At 44.6% G+C, this 19544-nt stretch overlaps 1 protein-coding gene across 7 annotated transcripts in view; it reads left to right on the forward strand.

Annotated features, from left to right (window-relative positions):
• Window positions 1-19544, forward strand: part of DISC1 (DISC1 scaffold protein) — a 311857-nt gene that overhangs the window by 133790 nt on the left and 158523 nt on the right. Inside the window, exons 10-11 of one of the 7 annotated variants that reach the window (XM_053298904.1) lie at window positions 12270-12344; window positions 12924-13106. The exons of the other annotated variants lie outside the window; for them this stretch is intronic. Of the exons in view, the coding sequence (XP_053154879.1) occupies window positions 12270-12343 (74 nt within the window). The 3' untranslated portion in view covers window position 12344; window positions 12924-13106. Of the gene's footprint in view, window positions 1-12269; window positions 12345-12923; window positions 13107-19544 lie in introns of those variants that run through there. 7 annotated transcript variants of the gene reach the window in all.

The following is a 19544-nucleotide window of genomic DNA, read 5'->3' on the forward strand; positions in this document are numbered from 1 at the left end:
GGAGGTTACCAGCTGATGCACCACTGTTTTGAGGTCATCCTCTTCGGGGAATGGGCACAGCTGTCGAATCAGCCGAAGCTGATAGAAAGCACTCCTGGCCATGGGCTCCACCTGAGATACCAGGGTCAGGCCTGGGTCCAGGAGTACTCCCAAGTTGCGCACCTGCTCCTTTTGGGGGAGTGTAACCCCTTCCAGCACAGGAAGATCAAACTCACCCCTCAGATTCTGAGCCCCCACAATGAGCACCTCCATCTTGCTTGGATTCAGCTTCAATTTGTTCTCCCTCATCCAGACCATTACTGCCTATACGCAAGCATTTAGGGAATGTACGCCATTTCCTGATGATGCAGATGAAAAGGAGATGTAGATTTGGGTGTCATCAGCATACTGGTAACACCCAGCACCAAATCTCCTCATGACCTCACCCAGCGGTTTCATGTAGATATTAAAAAGCATTGGTAACAGAATGGAGCCCTGGGGGACTCCATATAACAGCTCCCGTTTTGAGGAGCAACTGTCACCAAGCTCCACCATCTGGAATCTACCTGAGAGATAGGAGCGGAACCACTGCAAGGCAGTGCCCCCTATCCCCAACTCCCCCAGGCGATCCAGAAGGATACCATAGTCAATGGTATTGAACGCCGCCGAGAGATCCAGAAGAACCAGCAGAGTCACACTCCCTCTGTCGATTCCCCGGTAAAGGTCATCCATCAGGCCGACCAAGGCTGTCTCAACCCCATAGCCAGCCCTAAAGCCAGTTTGAAATGGGTCTAGATAATCAGTTTCCTCCAAGACTGCCTGGAGTTGGTCGGCCACCACCCTCTCAATCACCTTGCCCAGCCAAGGGAGTTTGGAGATTGGCCTGTAACTGCCCATCGCTAAGGGGTCCAGAGAAGGCTTCTTTAGGAGTGGTCTAATCAATATCTCCTTCAAACAAGGGGGCACTCTAACTTCCCTCAGCGATGCATTTATGATATTAACTAGGCCATCTCCAACAATCTCCATTATGTGTGTGTATGTGCGTGTGCGCATGTGTGAGCAGGAGGGGTGAAAATGTACACATTCTTGTGTTCCCTGAGTACTCAAAAGTTACATCTGTACCAGATTAAATTGGAGGTTCAAATCCACCCTGCTTCTTCTCTGATTTGCATCTGACCCCCAACATCTGCATTCCCAATCTTCTCCATACTTGCACTGCAGATGAGAAGTATTAGGTACTAGTGTTTTCAGGCCCGTTGTGATAACAGGCGCTAGTAGGGGAGAGTTTCCCCCCCGCCCCACTTCCTCTGGCCTCCCCCCCCCCACGCCCTCCCAGCTGGCCGAGACTTCCTTACCCAAAGCAGCCCGCGACAGTCGGGCGATCAAAAATCCATTTTTTGCGAAGAACAGAGGAGCTCCCGAACAGAGCTCCTCTCTGTGCTAAGCCAATGCCCAAACTGCTGCTATGGACGCAAAGGACGCAATAGGCGTCCTTTGCGTCCATAGCAGCAGTTTGGGCATTGGCTTAGCACAGAGAGGAGCTCTGTTCGGGAGCTCCTCTCTTCTTCGCAAAAAATGGATTTTTGATCGCCCGACTGTCGCGGGCTGCTTTGGGTAAGGAAGTCTCGGCCAGCTGGGAGGGCGGTTGGCGGCCATGGCGGCGGCCGCGGAGGCATTCTTCTGGGCCGTTTTGGCCCTTAATCATTTGCGGGGGGGAGCGGGGAAGGAGTATTTGGGCAGCTGGGAGGGCGGGAGAGTGGGCGGTGGCGGCGGCCGGGCAGACTCTGGGGGCGCCGCTGCCGGTCTGGTCCGTCCCCGCCTCACATTCCCGGCCGGTCTCCCCGGACGGGCAAGGGCCCCAAGGACTCGCAGCTGCCTGGCTGCGGCGGCGGCGCCAGGCCTCGGCGGCGGCTCTGCCGCCACCTCGGCCAGCTTACCCCGTCGCCTCCTCCCCCCGCCCGGCTTCGGCGGCGCAGCTCCACCGCCGCCTTGGCCGCGCTGCGTCCTCTGGCCGAGGCGGCGGCTTTGCCGCCGCCTCGGCCAGTCTCCTCCTTTCCCGCATTCCCGGCTTCTTCGGGGCGGCCGCTTCTGGCCGCCCAAGATGGCCACCAGGTGCCGGCCGTCATGTCTCCCTTGCCCTGTTCTGCGCCTGCGCTTCGCGCAGGCGCAGAACAGGGCAGGGAGGCACAGACACATGCTTGGTGTCCTTCCACGGACGGACACCAAGCGTTTTATTAGAGAGGATGACACTGAAAAGACAGCACCAATGTTGCAGTGATGTCAGGGCAGGTTTCCCAGGGCTGCATGCTTCCTTCTTCAAGATTTGATTTCCTCTATTCTTTTTGTACTTCTGCTTCATTCCAAACAAGAGTGTTAGAGATCTCTAAGAACTCTGTCCCAGGCAGAGAGTGTATGCTGAGATAGTTGTGCATTTCTTGTGTATTTTATTATTCATTCATTCATTCATTCATTCATTTGATTTATATATTTCCCTTGCAAAAAAGGATCAGGGTGGTTTACATCAAAATAGAAACAACTAAAACCAATTAACAGTTAAAATCAAAACTATGAAAACAGCATAAAACTCATTTACAGTTAAAACATTTAAACAGTTAAAAACCCCGGAGAACCAGGCTGAACACTTACAGCAATTAAAAACAATTTACAACAAGGTAAAAACCCTGGAAGGCCAGGCCAAACAAATAGGTTTTAAGGGCTCTCCTGAAGGCCAGCAATGAATTCAGATTACAGATTTCAGCCGGGAGTGCATTCCACAGTCCCGGGGCAGCTATAGGGATGTGCACGGACAGCGAAGGCGCGGTCCGACACGGGGGGGGGGGGAGGTTGTACTTACCCTTCCTGCTGCTTTTCCCCCTCTGGTGCACCAGTTTTCAGCAAAATCTTCGGGGCAGCAGCAATCCTCCCTGCCGCCCCCTGCCCCCTTGTTGTTGGCAAAATGTGAAAGAAACATGTGTGCATGCGCCTGCTGCCGCCGTGCGTGCCATGCACGTCACAGTGACATGCTTGACGCACGCAGTGGTGGCGGTGGGCGCATGCACGCGTGTTACTTCCGCGTTTGCCAACAAGAAGGGGGGAGGGGCTGCAGGGAAGACTGCTGCCGACCTGAAGATTTTGCTGAAAACTTGAGCGCTGGAGAGGGAAAAGCGGCAGGAGGGGTAAGTACAACCCCCCCCCACCCTTAAAGAAACACACACACACCGGCGACGGTCTGTCAGACCGCCAGACCAGCGAACCGGTTCGCAGGCCTCCAACATGGCCTGCAAACCGGTTCGTGCACATCCGTAGGCAGCTACAGAGAAGGCCCACCTCTGAGTCACCATCAGATGAACCGGTGGTAACTGGAGATGGACCTCCTCAGATTATCTTAACATGCAGTGGGGATCATGTAGAAGAAGGCACTCTCTTAAGAGAGCAAGTTTCAATAGCAAGATGACAGTAATCTGTTCTCGAAGTGTAATGGATTGGATTGGATTTTTAAACACCACATTTGGAAAGTTGTTCCTCTAATGCAAGGTATGTGTGTCTATGATTGCTGCTCACTCCCTCCTCCAGAGTCACACCCCCCCCTTCATCCCATTCTGTTCTTACAGGGCTCCTGATCTTCAGGAGCATTTGGGTGGGGGGGCTTTGCTGTTGTGGGGAAAGGGTGGGAAAGCCCCATGTATTAAGTCTTAATGTGTTAGTCTCCTCTAGTAAAGATGGATTATTTTTGGGAGAGATGAGGGGTATAATGGAAAGGTTTTTCAATAATGTACTGGAAATGACAAGAGTTTTTATATGCTGTTGAACCGTTATTGTTCCTGTTTAGTAAACTGTTAATAAAAATATATGGATTTGTTGAGTTAGCATATGATGTGACAATAAAACGCATCTACCTCCTAATTGGATCACAGTAAGTAACTAGTTGACTTGTTTCAGTGTATTGTGCATGTTTGGTGGAAAGACTGACATCAGTAATCTTTAGAGGAATATGACTTTTTCCTGGGTAAACGGTAGTAAATACCAGCCAATTTATGTTGGAATGGTAGCCTCATTCTGCTTAATTTTGATTTTTGTTTATAGCGTTTTCATATGGCACAGTTGCTGTTAGAAAGAACTTATATTCCCTAGAAATATTTCAGGAAAATATGCTACTTTCAATTTCATAGGAAATATGCTTTTCTTTTCTTTTCTTTTTTTAGGAAATCCACTTTTTCCTCTAATTCTGCAGAATATTCAACTAGGTTTGCTCCAAGAACAGTTGTTAAGGGGTTTCTATAAATGAAGTAGGCAAAAGTAACATTTAGGCTGAGATCTGGTTCTTGTCCAAGAATAACTTTGTCAAGGTGGTTTTATTGGAATTTTATTGAGGCAAATTTAATTCAACTGGCTGCCAGTCAGAATTCACTAATCCAGGTGGGATTAATTTTAATGCTGATATAACACCACTTTGCTACTGAATATATCAATAATACCAAAGTGATGTGTGTCTCTAAGCATCCCTTTCCTTCTTTTATATTGCCTAAGGGTAAGATGACTCTCTTTGGTATCTTTTGGAAAGGTGTACAGTATTTTAAAGCAGCCCAGGTTCTAGCTGTGCTCAACTGTCTTGATTATAGTGTAGATAGCACATGTTTTAGTGTGACATGTTGGTGACGGGAAGTTGGATTTCTAGGACTGCAGCATTTGATTGTTTAATGTGTAAAAATTGGCACGAGCCAAAGTTCTGTTGGGCCCCCAGTACTCCATGGGTGCATGTGCTGTTCTGATCTTTTCTTTATGTAATGAAATGGGAGGTTGTGCTTGTGTTGAGTGCACTGTACATGCTGTAACCTCTACAGGGACTCCAAAAGGGAAAAATACAATACAAAGCAATTTAAAAACTTCTGTAACTTGCCCAGGAAGATAATACTGGCCACAGACCTATAGTTGTTTACATCCTCTGGGTCCAGACTGGGTTTCTTAAGGAGTGATTGAATCAGGGGCGTATCTAGGGTAGGGCAGGCAGGGCACGTGCCCTGGGCGCCACTTGAAGGGGGGGCACCATTTTTGAAAATTTTTTAAAAAAATAGCCACCAAAAACAAAATGGCCACCATGCATGCTCAAATGGCCTCTGTGAGGCCCTAGGCCATGCCAGGACTCGCAGAGGCCATTTGAGCATGTGTGGTGGCCATCTTGTTTTCAGCGGCCATTTTAAGTTATTTTTAAAAATGGCCACCACACATGCTCAAATGGTCCCTGTGAATTCCTAGAGGCCAGTGGGGGGAGGGGGAACCTTTGCAGACCCCCTCACGGCCTTTAGGAAGCCCCCCAAAGGGGCTACAGGTTAAAAAAAAATAATTTTTTAAATATAATATAAGTCACTGTACACATATTCAGATTGGCAGAACCAGGGCTTGTGAATACTGAGCTGAAGCTTATGAGCTAGGATTGTATTCATTTGCTCTTATTTTGCTTCTTGTGATAAATGAGTTAAATGTGATGTCTTAATAATATGGCTATTAATGGTGAGTTTGTCTTTGAATCAGTGTGAAATCCTTAGTATTAAGGCCCACTGGGAGTTTCTTCCTCTCTTCCTCTCATTTTAACTATCTTTCTGAAATACTAGAATATATTCTAAGCAGTGAGAGAGTTTACTCTGCATATCCTTTAATTATTTTCAGAGTATCTGGGAAAATTCAAATTCTCAATTTATTTTTAAAACTTATGTAATAGTGATGCTAGCAGATGCATAGTAGAGAATTAGACAGGCACTTCTGTTTAGTTTTCCAAGTACACCTCCAAATAGTATTGGGGTATTTCATGAGCCCCGGCATACTGAAATTTGTAGTTTCCCAGCATTTTTTGGTCTGGCTATGTCCACTGCTAAGTAGTTTTTGAAATATTAAAAGATGAACGAGCTTGACTTGTATTTTTCAGCTGATATTATGGTAAAGTTATCTGAAAGATGGGTGTCAGATGTTTGGACAGGGGGCGCAATTTCAGTGCTTGCCCTAGGCGCTATTTTCCCTAGATACGCCTCTGGATTAAATAATAGCTTCTTTCAATGCAGCTGGGACCACTCCCTCTCTCTCGAGGCATTTAGAACCTGCTGGACCTAGCTAAAAATTTCCTCCCTACTAGATTTAATAAGCCATGAAGGGCAAGTGTCAAGCAAATACGTGATCAGCCTGACTCAACTAAACACTTTGTCACATCCTCGGGCACCAATAATTGAATGTCCTCCAGCAAAACTGGTCCAGGTATTACTCTGGACACCTCTCCCAATTTCCCTGCATCAACTGTAGAGTCCAACTCATGGTGAATGCAAATGACTTTAACCTCAAAATTGTTGTGCAAATCTGTCACAGTGTACTACCAAGGGTTCTACTACATCTTGCCTGGGGCCAGATTTCAAGAAGCCCCGCGCCACCCAATAATGGAAACCTCCATTATTCCCTATGGGGAAAATCTTGAACTTCAAAAATTCACCAAAAATCAGCCCTGTGCCCAATTCATCTGAAATTTGGGTGGTCGCTTCCACCCATTGGGGACTACCACCCCCACCCACTAGTTTTGCCCCGGGCTGGTTTTTAAAATACAAAACATTTTGGATTCGGATTTTGCAATTGCAAACAAAGAACAAAATTGGGATGTTTCGGATTGCTTGATTTTGAACAAAGAACAAAATGGGGGTATTTCGGATTTAGGCCAAAACAAAAGAGAAAAAACAAACAAAACGCACAACCCTAACCCTATGGTGGTTATGGCAGCCATAAATTCCTGAGCCACTCCAGACAAGGAAGCCTCAGCATGGATGTTAAAGTCACCCAGAACAATCATACTGGGAGTCCTCAACATCAAATCCGAGACGAGCTCCGTGAGCTCAAACAGCTGGGCAGCAGGGTGGGCATTACACCAGCAGAATCCCCACTCTGTGAATTCCATGTCATACACATGGAATTCTTTGTTGTCAGAGTTGAATATGTTGAAATTTGCATGTTTAAAAGTTGGACAGTTTTCAACTGTACAGTTTTCTAATCATCTTAACCTTTATGATGAGCTCTATAAATACTCTTTCTGACCTTGCTGGAAGGTGGTAACGAATCTATAAAGTAGTAATAGGTTTTCATTGTATATAGAGAGGCATGTCACTGCTACCCTTCGTGCAGCAGAGGGCACTGTTGTAGCACTATAGATACTCACTAAAAATTATTTGCAGATTAGAATCTGGCTCATCATATGCAACTCAAAAGAAGTAGCTCATCTATCAAGTTCCCAAAGTTAAGTTTGATTTCCACAAAATGCAAGTGTGTGAGGGGATAGCAGATACATCTTCATCTGTTTGTCAGTAATACTGCTTCTCTCTTTTAAGAGAAGCAGTACTGTATTACTGTTTTTGGAACAATGATATATTGTTTCAAATTTCAGTGTGGTTTTAGTGTGGATATTTGTTTAAAACTCACCTTGCTGTAACACCCCATATGACACCGTCTTAACCAGGCCTGGTCCAGACCTTAACTTGGCTTGAGGTGGCAAAGCGCCCCTTCATCCCACACCAGTGCTCATAGCATGGCACATAGAGCACACACACTATGTGCCACTCTTCTCCCACCCCTTGCCAATTGGAGGGGGGGCTGTTTTCTTCCCCACAGCACTGGTGAAGAGATTGCTCTTGCCTTTCCTCCTTCCAGTGGAGGGGGAGCTCTTTCCTGCTTCCCTTCCATTGTCTTGCCCCCCCCCTCACTCCCCTGATTTCAGAGGCTGACGAGTGTGTGTGGAGGACTCGTGTTGCTACTGCTCAACTCCTCCATACTTCCTTCTGTTTCCCATGCGCCCCCCCCGCCCCCCACCTCCAGCCAGGCCTTTTCAAAAGCCAGAGATCAAGCAGGAGGTGGTGGGAGAGCAGCCACGATGACACTGCTACTGCCGACTAAGGGGGCTCCAGGGTGGGAAGCACAGTGAGGCAGGTTGCTGTCAATGGACCCAAAATACCACCTTTGTTGGTTCACCTCCTGAGGCAACTTCATCACTTCACCTCATATGTGGTATTTCCTATGCCTGTCTGACAGGATTCATTTGTCCAGATTCTGTTTTCTAAGCCAATGGTTCCCTAGATGTTGCTGATGTTCTAGATGTTGCTGAACTACAACTCCCATCATCCCCAGCCACAGTTTATTGTGGCTGAGGATGATGGGAGTTGTAGTTTAGCAACATCTGGAATACCATAGGTTGGGCACCTCTGTCCTAAGCAAAAAATAACAGTAAAGAAGCTATGCTTTATTTTACATCTGGTCATCTCAGAGATGAAAGATGCACGCACAAGTAAAAAGTTAAAATGGGTCCCTGGTGGTCTAGAGTTAAAGGTGAATCTTCAGTCTGAAGACTATTGCATCACATATACCTTTGGCTGGTGTATTCTTTCTTTATCTTTTTTAAAATGGAAGTGATAGGGTGGGTGGATGAGTGACAAATTATTGTGAAGAAAATAAGGCTACTATTTAATGAGATTGGGAGAGGATGTACTTTGGTCAATTGTGCTCATCATGCCTTGGTGTGTGTTGCAGAATGAAATGCTAGCTTTGAGCTTGTGTTATGTTATCCATTGTTAACTTCCATGCTCCCATTATTATACCATTTTAATAAAAATATAAATAAATAAACAATTTTATTTGTCTGCTGGCCCATAACAAATCATTCTTTTTAAAAATGAGCAGCTTATTAAGTTTTATTTTATGAAGCCACTCTTGAGCACATCCTTTTAAAAACATGTACTTCCCCTATATCATGCAGCACATGAAACATTGCACTGGATACCATCTCCAAGCAGTAAAGTGCCAACATTGCAATTGCGGTTCATAATTATGGCTAAGCTGCTCTGTTGTGGAAACATATCCCTGCTCCGGGCAATGTGGATGGAGGCATAAAATTAAGGCCCTCCAAGCAAGGATGTTTTCTTCATGCCAACTGGCATGAGTGAGCCCTAGAATAACATTTGTATTAATGGACCTTTTGATGGGTTGGACTTGAATCAGCTAGTGAATGAAGAATGACTAATCATCAGAGAATTAATAACTTCAGCGTTATGGAGCTATATTATCAAAACAAGCACTTCCTCATATTATTTTGAATCTGCTATGGATATTTATATGATCAAACTGAAGTGATGAATAGAGCTTCTCTTCTCTGTAATGATTACAGTATTATGATTATATAGAAATCAGGGGTGTCGCTATAATTGAGCAGATGGGTTCAAAGAATTGGGGGCCTGAGCTCCTGAGGGCCCCCCAGCTCCACCCCTACATATTTTCTTCATCTCCTTCACTCTGAAGGGCCACTAGGGAGAGGAGCGAACAAGCCCCCCCCTTTCCTTAGCTATGCCCCTGAAATAAATAATATAGTAATGTTGTAAATAGTGGCTGATATTTCTCCACAGGGCTATGGAAATTGAAATAGCCCTGCAGAGACTCAAAAAGCTTAGTTGCTCTATAGTCTTCTGTCTGAGATTTCTGGAGACAGCTGCTGCCAGTCAGAGTAGAGAATTGACCAACATTTTGACTCACTATATGGCCCCTTCCTGTATTCATATATATGTAACAGTATTCCCCTGTGGGTTTACATGTAACAGAAGTCCTTAAGTCAAAGTTATAAAAGTTGCTTCTCCAAGAGTTCTCTGGAAAGCACAATGAACAACTCATTTCTGTCTTGAAAGTAAATGCGAGCAACCTCTCTTAGCATCTTCTACAAGTGGTCCTCTTAGCAGCTTTAAAATTAACACTTGTGCTGCATTAGCTCAAACGTAATGTTGTTGCAGGTTCCTTTTTTACAACTGCAGATGTGTTCTATCTTAATATGTGTGCAGTACTATTTCTGTGACCAGCAAATATACACTTAAATTTGCTCTAGTAAGCTGTTCCATGGACCACCATGGACCAGTGCAGCTACCTATGGAGTGTTTGTATATGTGTGTGTGTGTTCAGAAGTCCTGCATTGTTACATCTTGGAAAATCTCTCCTTACAAAACAGATAAACTTCATTTAAAACAAGTTATTCAAACTGCTCCAGGCATCATGTCAGTATTAAAGTAAGTGAAATGCTCTTGGGATTCAGCTGCGTTCTAGTTATTTGGCCTACACTTCTTACCTCCTTTCTGAACTTGAGACAATTGTAGTGTGTACAAGTGTAGCACAAACTCTCAGCAAATTGATTCATGCCTTCTCCTAATCAATGGAGTGATGACATGAAATATGTTTTAGGTGAAGGTATTATTGTCTCTAGGAATCAATAGAACTGTCTCAGACAATCATTTGTTCCAAAACTTATTTGGCATGATATGCTGAGTTATCCATCTATTTGTCCCCCTTATATGACTCTTCATTTCATTTGTTACTAATGAAAAAAATGTGCCCTATAGTTCTGTATCATACAGTTATTCTTTTCAATTTGTCCAAAATACCTTCATATATTTCCAAATCCATTGTATTGATTTTACTGTATCAGGGCTCTGCAAATGTCGGCCATTGATCCAGTGTTATGTATTATAGTCCCTTCTTGTGAGCCAAGGTCACTCTGATTCTTATCCTGTTCTTTGTCTACTTTTACTCATGAGAGAGCTCTTTCTGCAGTTGGCAGAGAATAAAGTACAGGGCTCTGCTGCTAAGATGGATAATCCATTATCGTTGGAAGGCTGAAATAAACATGTTAAGGCTATTTTAAAGTGCTCCTTTTCACAGAGCTTTTTTCCGAGGCTTCTGTGCAGTCATGTTCTGAAATATTTCTCTGAGAAAGGTTTATAAAGTTATACACATAGGTGGAGAGAGGAAACAGAAAGCAGTTGCTCCCTCTTAAAACATTAGAACTCAGGGTCATTAATTTGGTAGTAGTTAAGTTCAAGAGAAATAAAAGGGCATTTTTTTTCCTGTAAGGCACAACTAACTTATGGAATGTATTGCCACAAGGTTTGGTGATGGACACTTGGTTAGTAGATTTTGAAAATGATTAGACACATTAATGAAGGATACATCTGTCAATAGCTAGTGCACCTCTGACTACCTTATGCTGGGCAAGCAAGAACAAGCTGCTGGCTCAGTAATACCCTGTTTGTGAATGTCCCACTGACAAGAGGAAGAAGTGTTGCCTAATGGCTGTAACTTAATTAATCAGTGAGTAATGTTACTTGATTTGACTTCTCTTTTCCTTGTGCACTATCAGGAATTCATCTCCAGTGTTGCTAATATAAAGACCACCACTTTCTTCTTAACTTTTGCTCTCTGTCTTTGAAGAGACCTCTGTGTTCTGATTAGGGTTGCAAAGAGAAATCCTACACTGTGTGTGTGTATATATGGGAGAGTGGCCATTTTGTTTCTTTGCCCCAGTAGCCTTCTGTCTTGCACCTAGGAGAGGCTAATCAGATTAAGTGTGCATAAAATCTTCCGCACTCCTCCTTAAGCCTGTCGTAAATTGTGGGCCTTGTCTTTTTTCTATGATGCGCTCATTTGTCTCCCCGTTTTTGTTTTGTTTCCCTTAATATCTAGCTCAGAGAAGAGTTCTGGAGAAAAAAGCTTGCTGGCTGCTTTGTGATATTTTAGTTGCTCCGACCAAAGGTGTTCCCCTACTTTGGCTTTTGAATTTGTGTCTAATGGACTAATGTGGCTCCCTACAGTAGTTGTGTGTTTCAGAGCTGACTAGGTACACTTCCCTAGTTTGTCCAGCTAAGCTCTTCAATGGTTAATAGTCTCTCCCCCTCACATTCCCCAAGTAAACTTGTTTGCAGTTCTCTTTTGTATGAAACCATTTAACCATCAAGCAAGCTCAGCAAAGTTAAAGGGGAAAAAAATACAGATAATTTTCATAGCACTATCATACAGACTGCTCCTTTTTTACTTTCAGGTTCTTAGGAGCCATTCTGTGTTGTTATTGCTTTCCTGTCAAATAAAGATGAGATTAAAGCCGTGAAACTATTTGCAGAGACCTCTGGAATTTGAAATATAATTAACTTTCTCCTCTTGAAAGAGTTCATGACATATATTTATTGCAAGATGCTTAAGGAGTGCCCAGCCCTTAGTGTACAGAAAAATCAAGCAATTGTAATTGAGTTTAATGTTCTGGGCACCAACATTTAAACTCTTAACATAAGTTAAAAGTGATCTCCTCTAGAATAATGCAGAAGGCACAACATTTTATACATTAACCATATTATAACCTGAGGTCTATTACTTGAGAGCCTAGCATGATTTTTAACCTTTTCTTATTGTTAAATGAAGCTGCTAAATTAAATCATTGTTAAATTAACATCTACTGTACTGATTAGGTTATAGTGCTGTTGCTGCCAATGCTTCCTGCCAAATATTGCCAGAGATTTTGCAATCAGTACGGAGCTTGTAAAGTAAGTCAATTTATATAAAAGTACACACCTCATTCCAGAATTGACAGTTTGTGAGAGCAGAAACTAGGGTGTGCTTCCTTCAGTTCTAGCTCAGGATCAATGTTCTCTCGTTTTAGTTTTTTTTCCATTTGTGTGCCAAACACGCTTCCCTCTAACAGGGATTTCCAGATGTTGCTCACTACAACTCCCAGCATCCCTAGCTGCAGTGGCCTTTGGCTGGGGATTATGGGAGTTGTAGTCAGCAACATCTGGGAATCCCTGTTAGAATCCCTGTTACTGGTGCCAAATGAGTTTTGTTCTGGGCAACAGAATCAACGCAGTGTGTGTGCATATGTATTCAGAGTGGGACCTTCCAGATTCAACCTAAGCAGGATCTAAAATTAACTGAGCTGACATCAAAAATCGTGTGCCTGAACGCACATGCCTTAGAGGGAACACTGCTCAGGACTGCTGATAATTAGGCTATAAGGAGGATATAATTAGGAATAGGATGTAAAGAGTAGCATTATACTTGTTAGGCTATAGGTCCATCTCACCTATAGCTGTGTGCTCTGATTTGCTTTCCAAAATTTTGTACAGCTTTTATACAGTTGCTCAGCCCTGCCACCTGGAACCTTTTTTGAAAACCAGAAATGATTTTTCTATTTTGGAATCTGAAACCAGGGCAGATAGTTTTGACACCAAAGCTCCAGAGACCAATACTGCACCTGATGAAGTGGAAGGTTGTTGAAGAGACTGAACCTTGTACATGTGCAAAGCAATTTCTTTACCACTGAGCTATTGTACATTCCTCATTAAATCTGGGCCAAAGTTCTTCATGGTTTCGGTGATGTTGTACCAATGGGACCTGCACCTGTGCAGAGCAACTCTGAAAGTACCTCGAGCTTTAACCAGGAAACTGATGTTCACCCATCCCACCGAAAAGCAGAGATGCCCATGTCTGAAGGAGTGAGGTGAGGCCTTCCTACTTGTACATCTTCTGACAGCCAAGTGAGCAGCAACTTTAGAGAACGCTTTCAGAGAACGCACACTGACAACAAACTTGCTTTAGCAAAAGGATGCACACCTGCAGCAGCTCTGCTTCCATTTCTGAAATGTGAGAGTGCTCATGTGGAGGAGGCCATTTTTGCATCTCCCCTTAACCTGGAGATGCTCTGTGTGAGGGCCATGTGGTCCTGAGGGACATAGCTGCACATTGCACAGAGTGCTTCCAGGAGAAGGAGAGATTGACAAAAGTTGCTTCCCTGGCACAAGCACCTGCACTTTAGAAGTGGGGGCGGAGCTGCTGCAGGTGTGCATTCTTTGGCTGGATGCCTGCAGATTTAGCATGTCAGCCAGGATTCCCTCCACCCTGCTTCTTCTTTCCTTTATTTGTTTTGGCATCTTTGGGCTTCCTTTCTTTCTGAGAAATCAGGAATTACTTTTTTCTTCTTTCCTACATGCATGTCTGTAGCAAAGTGACTGAGTTGCAAGATGTGCATTCATATGTGGGGGAAATTCCCTTCCTAAGATGGTCACCACCATGGTTTAGGAACATAGGAAGCTGCCTTATACTGAGTCAGACCACTGGTCCATCTAGGTCAGTATTTTCTACACAAATTGGCAGCGGCTTCTCCAAGGTTACAGGCAGGTGTCTCTCTCAACCTTATCTTGGAGATGCCAGGAAGGGAGGTCTTTTACTTTCTGGTCTTACAAGGTTTACGACTTGAAGAACCATAAACACTTGGCATCTGAAGAGAGGGGCCTCCTGCAAAGTGCAAGAAGAAGCACCACATTGAGGTCTCCCCCAATGAGGACAACAAGCAAGTATCACTAGTGTGTTTGGACACCCAGCTTATCTCAGCTACACTGGACATTTTGACCATGGGCTTCTGAGACTGCCCTTTCTGGTATTCTGCCTCTTTCAGGCCTGACTCAGTCCCTTAACTTCTGGTTTTTACTCTCCTGAATCTGAGGGTTTTGGATCAGAACAAGTCTTCCAATCTGGCCATGAGGCCAAGACTAGCTTTTGGCCTTGATGCTGCTGTCCTCAGGCCACACGATTCCTGAGGCTTTGGTTTGGGATTATTATCCTCACCCAGAAGACCTCCCACCTAGTCAGAAAATTAGGTCTGGATCTGGATAGGATGAGAAGAATTCTGGGCCGGGGTTTGGGGAATGGTGGTTGCCAGTGTGCAGCTGCAGGAGATGTATTGCCATTACCACCAGGAGAACTCTCACAGCATTGAAAGCAGCAGCAGCAGCAGCAGCACCGAAAGAAGTTGGGGGGGCGGGGCGCTGGGATGATTTTGGCCTCCATCTCCTAAATTCAAACTGAAAATTCTCAGTGGAGAACGTTTGGCTCATCCTTACCCCCAGCTATGTTCTCTGTGATTATCCCCCTGTTTCTATTGGCCCCCCTGACATGCATAATTCCAGCCTACCTGTCAGGTCTGATAGTGACCTCTACAGTTCCTTACCTTTCAGTTCCCTCCTCACTTTCTGCCCTTTCCTTGATGTCTGCTCTGACTGTACCTTTGGTGCTGGTGCGTCTTGTACCTGCATTCTCCGATTTGGCCACCCCTTTGGCGACTCCGCTGCTCATTACTTTGACTACCTTGACCTTGGTACTGCTGGGGGCTTTCACCTCTTCCTTGATAGGCTTGTTCCTCATGCCTGAGGGAAACTAACAAACTGGAGATGCACAGGATGGGGAAAGAGGGTTAGGTGAACCTGTCAGGATGTACATGAAGGTTGAAAGGGGAAGGTAGGTAATCAGAAGCAGGGGCAGATCTCTCTTTGACCGACTGTGTACTCTGCGCACAGGGTGCTGGGGGCCTCGCCTGTGTGGGCTTTGAGGAAAGACATCTCAGGCATTGCCGTTCATAGCAAGCCATCCCACTATTCACTGCTCTCACATCCTCCCACCTCCCCCATGACCTTCTCATGTCCCTGGCCTCTGTGGCTCTGCTATATCCCAGGGATAACCATCACACCATGCTGCAGCTGGCAAAAGGAAGCACACTGGCTGCAAGAGGCCAGCGGCAGGTAGGTAGGGACCTGTGGTGACAGTGGCGAGGGCCTGCCAAAAAATTTGGACCTGGGCCGCTACCAGTGTCACTCGCTACACTGCTGATCAGAAGTGGGCTTTTGTTTACTCTGTATACTGCCAGCACTTTGTTACAGAGGGTTCTGTACTTATATTCTTTGAATCCTTGATGTAGATAGTGGGCTGTGAAAAAACATTCCACACTGTTTAAGTTTCGTACACATTTCCATGCAAACGAATTCACAGGCATGCTCATGAAGCAGACCTTTCTTTAAACATTTGGAAGCCCTAGATATTTGAGCTGAGCATTAGGAACATGTATTTTAGATGGCTAAATGACAGTGAGAATAGTGCATTGTGAAGATGACAGTCAACAGTGTGGAGTTTGTGAATATAAACTGAACTGTATTCACAGAAGCAGTAATTGAACCATTTGACTTTATGGCCCTATTTATAAGCATGAAAGTCCATAGATAAGAATGCAGAAATAGCATTGCTAAGGCAGACAGATGGTCTGTGAGGCTGAGTATTTTGAGAACCCAGCAGTTCTGATATAGCAGAATTCCTGTTAGTCCAATTATCTGGAACATGTTCTCCCCCACTATATATACACTACTCCTGCTCCAAATATATAATTAAATCATCTTTGATGTTCCCAGACCATTAGGCAAAGTGCTGTACTGCATTTCATAAATGGGAAGAAATCTCAGTAAACATGGGAGAAATCCCAGTAAACATGGGAAGAAAAATGGGAAGAAATCTCAGTAAACTACTGACCCATCAGAGTACAAAGCAATCTATGTTTATACGGACTCTTGATATTCTAGGGTTTAGACATTGATCTTTCTATCAACACTTCCAGTAAGGTTTGGAAGTTTTATTTCTATGCATTTGACTGCCTTCATTACTGTGGGTAAGGAAATAAGGGAAGGGAAGGGAGAAGATGATAAATCACGATATAGAGAATATAGGATTGCTACTGTGAATCCTCTGCCCTCTCTGCCCATTTTTCATGGCCATGCCTTATATGAGTCTTTCTCTGTTCACCAACTTTCTGATATGGCTGGCAGGACATAATATAAAGGCACAGTCTCACTCAACTTCTGATTCATTCAGGAATTGCCTAACACCAGAAGCAAAGTACAAACCCTTCTTCAGGCCTGAAAACCACCACTCCTTCCCCTAGAGTCTCTAGAAAGTAAATCTTGAAGTGGGTTAGTGAGTGGATGCATCTTGTCTCCAGTGCACCTGCATGTCAATGGGTGTCCAACGCTGGGGCAGTCTCCAGTGCACAGCATATAGTGGGTGCGATTCAGACTGTCTTCAGCAATGTGTAGTAGTGTATGGAGGGCTTGGGCAGTGATCCTTGGTTTGGGTTTAAGGAACAGACCCAGCTAGCCAACTCATGTGGGAGGAATTATCTCTGAGTCGCCTCTCCCTGCTGCCTGGCAAGCTGACTGGGTTTTAAATTAATTAAAAAGAAAACCCTGCTAACTTGGCAAAGAGGCACCTTTTAACATGGTGATTCTCTTGATTTAGCAGGGGGAGAGTAACTGGCCCTATCCACTCCCAGCACAGTACCTCCAGTGACTGTTGCTGGTGTCTATCTTATGTTTCTTTTTAGATCGTGAGCCCTTTGGGGACAGGGATCCATATGATTTATTTATTATTTCTCTGTGTAAACTCCCCTGACCCATTTTTGGAAGGGCAGTATAGAAATCGAATAAACAACAACAACAGATAATAATAATAATAATAATAATAATAATAATAATAATAATAATAATAATAATATTACAAAAATAATGACAAAAAGCAACTTTACTGGGAACAGCCTATATTCTGCGACGATATCTATAACAACAGCAACAACATTGACACTAAAATTCAGCTATCCCTGGTCCTTGGGAAGGACTCGATGTCTGAATAAAACAAACCAGTCAATAACACCTGTCTGACTGTGTAAACAACAACAACAACAACAGCAATAATAATAATAATGATAGAAGAATCTCTGATAGATTGTATCACTGCCACCAATAACTCCTTAGTAATTTGCCCACATCTTAATTCGCCACATCGCCTACCCAATCACAGGAATGTCCTTATTTAATGCAGTCGGCACACACACCTCACAGTAACGTGTAGCTTCTGTGGCGTCACAGAATGAGTGTTGCAGATCTGGACTGCTACATGTGTCTTGTACTGAGATAGCCTCCCCAGTGGCTTGGATGAACTGGAGGGCAGAACCATGAACCATGAAAAGTGTGTCCTCCGTGGCATCGCGTATGGAACAGATCTGGACTGCAACATGCATCTTGTACTGAGATAGCCTCCATGGTAGCATGGATGGACTGGAGGGCGGAACCACAAACTGTGAGAAGTGTGTCCTCCACAGTGGTGCAGATAGAGCAGATCTGGGCTGCTACATGTATCTCGTAATGCGATAGCCTCCACAGTGGCATGGATAGGCTGGAGGATGGAATCACAAACCATGAGAAGTGTGTCCTCTGCAGCTCGTGGATGGAGCAGATCTGGACTGACAGAGCCTCCACGGAGGTGTGGATGGGGCTAGAGGGCGGAACCACGGACCATGAGAATTGTGTGGCCACTGCAGCATCACAGATGGAGGGTTGCAGTTCCAGATTGCTGTATGTGTTCCTGGGGAGTGAAAGGGGCACCCACAGCAGCGTGGATGGGCTCAGTCATTGACCTGCATTCCATTTATTTTATTTTATTAATTCATTCATTTAATTTAATTTTTATGCCTTCTTTCATTAAAACAATCTCAAGGCAGTTCACACAAAAGTTAAAACAAGACAACAAAAAATACACAATTAAAATATCAGCTAGAATATAAAAATACAGATCTGATTAAGAGATTAAAAAAACAAGTGCAATGGTGACCCAGTGGCCAGCTTTGCTGTTGGTATGGTCCAATGGGAAATTGATGCCACATCTGGTGGCCCAGTGGATGGGTTGGCTGTTGGAATGGTCCAACAAGATGCCACATTTGGTGGCCTAGGGGCCAGAGTTGATCAGAATGCCAGGGACTGCCTTTGGCATGGCCTAGCTTAAATTCACAACTGCTCAAAAAGCAAACAGGAGATTGGCAGGTGGTGGAGAAAGGAAGTAATGGAAGAAAGGAAGTAATGGAAGTTACAAGCATGCCAGATTTGGAGCCATCATGGGAAACTAAACTCTAATAAGATTTCTGCATTAATTGAAGTGAGTATTCCTTTGGCTGTAAAGGGTGGATTGCATACACCTCTGGGATGGGGGAACAACGTGTTCCTTTGGGACTTGCAACAGGGCCTTCATGAGGTATTAGAATGGTGGGGGAAGGGGGATTAAATAGAGGTTTGCCCCCCTTCTGTGGCAGCAGAGTGAGGGTGTGGATTGGTAGGATGCCTGATGGTGTTCTGCTGGATGGCCATTGAGGTGGGCGGTTGCCATGGAACAGCCCTTCAGGGTTATGTGGCCCAGTGAGTTCGGAATGGCCCCTCTTGGCAGGTTGCTTTGCTCACCACTCAGAGTTTGTGTGGCTGGGGTCGGGGTGGGCCAGTAGTCCTCCCCTCAGTGTGGGAATCCAGATGGTGAGAGGGTGTCAGGACTTGGTGCCTGACACAATCAACATCTGGCCAGTTGCCTTTCTTTGGGCTTAGGAGTCATGCCTCCCAGGTTGCTTGGCCACATCTCCTACCCATTCACAGGCATGTCCTTATTTCATCAGTGAAATGTTGGGGTGTATGTCAGCCACGAATTTGTTTTCAATACCAGAACTGCATTCACAGTTTTGCACAAAAATCCACTCCTGGTTAGGGGTGTGCACAAAACTGGTTTGCCCAGATCACTTTGAATTGAACTGAACCAGGCATGACTGGGTCACACAAGGGTCCATAGTGCATATGTGCCAGCCTCCAAAATGGCATTCTTGCCTGATTATGCTGAATGCAACAGAGTTTGAATACAAAAATGCTGGGTGGAATTTCATTCCCCAGCAAAGACGATACCTTTATCCCAGAGCTAGCATCTGACTGATGAAGAATTTAGATCTGAGATTATGGGAGATAAAGGTACTAAAACTAGTAAGGGGGCGGGGGGCGGGGAATTACATTTTCCAAAAATAAAAAGTTGAAAATCTTATATGTACTTTTTTTTTTTTGGCAGAA

Source organism: Hemicordylus capensis, chromosome 1 (assembly GCF_027244095.1).
Source record: "Hemicordylus capensis ecotype Gifberg chromosome 1, rHemCap1.1.pri, whole genome shotgun sequence".
NCBI classification, from domain to species: Eukaryota; Metazoa; Chordata; class Lepidosauria; order Squamata; family Cordylidae; genus Hemicordylus; species Hemicordylus capensis.